The following is a 4,866-nucleotide window of genomic DNA, read 5'->3' on the forward strand; positions in this document are numbered from 1 at the left end:
GCTGCTCACTGAAACATCCTGGGATGTTTCATAAAGACCCTCTCGATGAAGTCCTCCAGCTCCTCTTCACTGTCCTGTGGCGGCTGCCTCCGTGGACTATAGTAATCATCCTCCCTGGTGACTACAGGAGCTCGGGCTGGGTAATAAAAGGACGGCCAACGACGCAGAGGCGACCGGGGTTTAGGCATGGGTACGGCTTTGAAAGTCCGAGGGTGAGGGAAGTAGAGGTTTCGCTGGAAGGCTGGTTGGAGTCTTTGGCGAGAGTGCGCCCAGGGACGGGACTTCCGTCTGGGGGAGTAATCAAAGTCATAGTCCAGTGAGTTTCCCAGGGCATCGTTGAGGGAGAAAGAGGGCTTGGGATAGTAGCGGGATTTTGGTTTTGGAGGCGGGATGTAGATGGGGTAATATCCCCGGTAGGGTTTTTGATAGAAACTGTAGGAAGGGTAGGTACGAAAGGGCCACTGCTGCCTCGTCCAAATATCTTGCTTGCTGGGCTTGACCGAGGCCCTGTCTTTGAACCAGGCTTTTAATGAGTTTGTGTTCGGTTGAGGAGGCTTTGAGGGAGGAGGTTTACGTAACAGTGTAGAAGGTGCAACGGGGGCTGGAGGCGGCACGAGAGGACGTTGCCATGGGAGATTTTCAGGAGCATCTTTTTTCTTCTTCTTCTCCACATCGTTAATGATGTCCACCACATCATCAGCAGGAAGATGCAGCTTGCTGGAGATCTCAATCAACTTATCGATGGTCTGTGGGTCAATGTCATCATCGTCGTCACTAGTGTCCTTCTCATCAGAGCGCTTATCTTCTGCACCATTGTTGTCTTGGTACTTTTTCTTGTCCTGCTTCACAATGTATTTCAGGAGCATGTCAGATGCAATGTCTGCAAGCTTTTCTTCCTCCGCTTTGGCTCTTTGTGCCTCTGCTGCCTGTCTGCGTACCTCCTCTTGCTCCGCTTTGGCCCGAGTTTCCTCTTCTTCAGGGCTCAGCTGTTCTTCATCCTCTTGGTCTTCCTCATCTTCTTCCTCTGGGTCAGAAAGGTTGTTGGTAAAGTCATCCATTAAATTGCCTGAATTCTGAATTTTGTTCTTTTCTTGTCCAAGCTGCCACTTTAGCTTCTTCTTGGACAGTGCTAGGTCATTGCCTTTAGCTTTAGGCTTGATCTCATTGTTCATGAGGCCATTACGGTCCAGGTAATCGAAATACTCCCCACGGCTCTCCCTCTGGCCTGTGGACATGTCACGCTCTCTCTTAGTGGCTGTGCTGTAGCTCTGGAATTCCTCTAACATAGTCTCCAGATTCTTCACTTCCTCTGGACTCAGCTGCTCTTCCTCCTCCCGCAGTTCTCCTCTCTCTGGCTCCTGCCTCTCCTCCTCCTTTATCACCTCCACTTTTGTTGCCCCCTCCTGTGGGGCCACCTGCTCTTTTAATGGTACTGTCTGACTGGTGGTGCGGCTTGTCACTTTCTCCGTTAGCTGTTCCTCCTCAGCCCTTTTTTTCTCCTCTTCCTCCTCTCTTTCTTTCTCGTCTTTTCCTTGTGCTGCAGCAGCTGCCATGACCAGCTCCAGCTCTTTGTGACCATCTCTGTCTCTGTCTGCACCCTGAAGATCCTTCTCCTTTTCCACTTCTGTTCCCCCATCTTCTCGTTCACTCATCTTTTCCTTCTGGGGCTGGTTGAGGGCCTCGAGAAGGACCGCTGCTAGGGTTCTAGGATCCACGTCTTTGAAGAGCTCATCATCTTCTTTTTCCTCATGTAGCGTGCCCTGTTCCTCGGCTGGTTGAGTATATTGAGCCTGTTGCTGAGCAGAGGAGGATGCTGCATAGTTGTCACTTACTGTGTTTCTATCTGCTGTCACTGAACTGAAGGTTGCAGAATTGAATGTGAGACTAAATAACATGAACAGAAAAATGAAGGGGACATTTGAAGTTTGTTGCCACCAGATCATGACCACACATACGTGTTGAACCTGAAAGACAGAAGTTCAAAAATGGTCAAAGATCAAATCTGATATTGCCTACTGATTTTATATGTGTGATTTATATTTATATGGTGTTTTGATGTACTTTTGTGACAATTATAAAATAAAATGAATTTGAGTTCTTACACCACTGCACAGCAATTTAGATTTTTCTCAGGTAAGATGGTGGGCACATTTTGTGATTCACTTCTTTGCAGACTGCCTGAATGCAACACTCACTGTCTATTAAATATAAATTTGTATGAATGACTTGCGTTTGATACCTGAGAGCATTTCATGACCCATTTGCTTATTTGGTAATGGAAGAACTAATGTTAAATGTGCACTTTAGCAAATACTTTTTCCCTAGTCATCCAGTGAGGATTTCTCTCTTCTGGAGAGATCATACAACAAACTATACAAAAAGAAAAACATTAATATTTTGCATTAAAAAAAATTAATCATTGGGTGGGTGGGTCTTTGTTAAGGTATAATTTATGTTTTATTGTCTGCTGCTTAGCTGATTTTGCAAAGGCGTTCTAATTGGCTCTGCGGCTAGAGCTGGTGCGGTTCGTGAAGGCTCTGAAGCGCTTTTGTGCTTGTGATTGCTCGCACACGCAGCGCGGTGCTAATACAGTATATATAGGAGGAAAAGCGCCTTAGGGGGGAGCCCTTCCGATGCGCGGGAGGTTAATGAGTAAGCGATACAAAGATGATCAGAGGATCTCGGTATGCCCATGAAAAGTTTGAGATCCCCACCAAAAAAAAAAAAAAATCATATTCATATGGATGAAACGGTACATGGAGTTTGGATTTCAAAGCTTTGGAAGCGCAAAACCAATGAACTTGAATAAAACAGCATTCTTATCTCACTTTAATTTTGTAATGAAAATTAAGCGATCCTAAAGCTCAAGGTATGCTAATCACGACACCGATGTTTATGGTTAAATCTGGTTATGTGGCTAGATTTCCACTCGCCGTTGCACGAGCAAACACTGCTGCAATCGTCAAATATGTGCCAAGTCGCTTACAATGCATGGATTTACACATCTAAAGTTTGACATCGGTGTTTGCCATATGTGAAATGCTGCAGGAACTCTTTCTCATTTTTATTAAAAAGCCTGTATCTCCTTTCCAATTTGGAATGATTTATTTTTTTGGTATTAGAATCATGTCTCCACAATGTAGCCCAAGCACAACTCTAACGCCCTCTTTAACTGCCGCCAATGACAGCGCACACTGGGGAGTTCTCATCAACAAAGCACGTAAGTAATCCGACTCTAAGAAGCCTTGTCCTTAAGTAGGCTCTTAATCTTCTGCTTTAAAACAGATCTATTAGAATTAAGATTTAAACAGGGCCATACTGCAATCACAAATTGAACCCATGACATGAAAACAGATAATGAATGCTCTGCTGTTAAATTTCATGTCAACATTTCTCTTCTCCATATGAGCAGATACTTATAAGTATGTAAAATAAAAGTCAGACTGGACTCCAACAGGCAAAAGTCAAGGCAAGCCAAAGCAAAACGTGTTTTTATCTCCGTGTCTCTCGTGTGCTTTTGTGATTGGACTCGAAGTTGTTATTTTGGGTATCTGATGCTATGATGATGAGAAAGATGATGAAAGCATGAGCAAGGGCGTGGTAAAAATCATTATGAGAGCTGTGCTATTGATCAGCCCCATCATCTTCATCATTAAGTGTAAAAGTCATCACTGCAATATTTAGTATCACTAAAGTGGTTTTTAATAAGTTGCATTAACGCTTTAACCAATCATTCTATTATAAAAATTGTATTAAATATTATACTTTTACTTTCTACATTACTACATTTTTCCTCAACTCCTCTTTTTATATGTAGTTTTTTTTTAATGTATTTTAGAATGCATTTTATTACACATCCCTAATATATTATATTATTATTATACAGGGAATAAATGTTTTTTTTTTACTTGTAAACAAATATAGCAAATTCTTTACTTTTTACATTTTTCTTCTGTCCCCATTATAATATACATTTATTTTCCCATGGCTTCTACAATTACTGTTGCCTGTTACTATAAAAAGAAAGCCGGGACTTACCGGGAATCCTGTCAGTGGCAGCGCAGTCCGACGCACCAATTGTGTCCTCTTCAAACTTTGTATGCAAGTTATTTACGTGTAAGGATCCGCTTCAACAATAAATTCTTTGTTTGAATGTTGCCGTTTTGTTTGTATAGTGGTTTCGTTTGTGTAAGCCGTATGGTAGGCTTTTCTTGCCCGGCGCTATGGGATATTTTCAGTACCACGGTCAGCTCCCGTGTTTTTATTTCGGCCCCACTGCGCCCACGTGACTGCACGTCACTCTAGCTCATTGACGTCACCCTCTCCATTGATAAGAATTTTGGTGCTGATCGAACCCCGAGTCTTCGCTACGCTGCAGTGCCCAGATGAATGGAAGGAAACGGGATGAATGAAATAGTACTTTTTTTCGCCGAGTAGAGAGGGCTAGACAACACGGGGAGCGCGAGACCGATCCCTTCCTAATGCAGCTGCATACTGATGACAGCACAACACAAAGGAACCAACGATCCTCATCACGATGTGCATTGCCTCACTAGCCAAACGTATAAATGCAATTACACCATGAAATGCACAGAGGAAACAGCTGGCGCATGAATCGTCAGTGCATGGTGAAAAAGCGACCCCAAATGCATTATGCATGTTTTGTCTAATCTAGATTTATTGAGTAGCTAATGTGCCTCTTCCGCACCCAAGTCGTGACATTATTATGACAGGATGTTTTGAAATCTAACAGTATTGAAAGCTGTTGCAACCGTTTTTCTACAAGGCGTAATGGACAATAAACATTGACACTACAATAGCCTACTATACAGTGTTTCTGTGTACTTATCCACTGTGGCTATCTAA

The 4,866-nt window shown here is 43.1% G+C and overlaps 1 protein-coding gene across 1 annotated transcript; it reads right to left on the reverse strand.

The window, feature by feature from the left end:
• Nucleotides 1–5: 5 nt before the first annotated feature.
• LOC107593740 (neurosecretory protein VGF-like) lies at nt 6–4,450 on the reverse strand. Its single transcript, XM_016283602.1, has 2 exons — nt 4,039–4,450; nt 6–1,964 (listed from the first exon to the last, which is right to left on the reverse strand). The coding sequence occupies exon 2, from the start codon at nt 1,941–1,943 to the stop codon at nt 6–8; it is 1,938 nt and encodes a 645-aa protein (XP_016139088.1). The 5' UTR covers nt 1,944–1,964; nt 4,039–4,450.
• Nucleotides 4,451–4,866: the final 416 nt, after the last annotated feature.

This window comes from Sinocyclocheilus grahami, unplaced genomic scaffold (assembly GCF_001515645.1).
Source record: "Sinocyclocheilus grahami isolate Dianchi unplaced genomic scaffold, SAMN03320097.WGS_v1.1 scaffold10.1, whole genome shotgun sequence".
NCBI lineage: Eukaryota > Metazoa > Chordata > Actinopteri > Cypriniformes > Cyprinidae > Sinocyclocheilus > Sinocyclocheilus grahami.

Coding starts and splice junctions, on each gene's coding strand:
- LOC107593740 (XM_016283602.1), bottom strand. CDS start 1,943: ATGATCTGGTGGCAACAAACTTCAAATGTCCCCTTCATTTTTCTGTTC.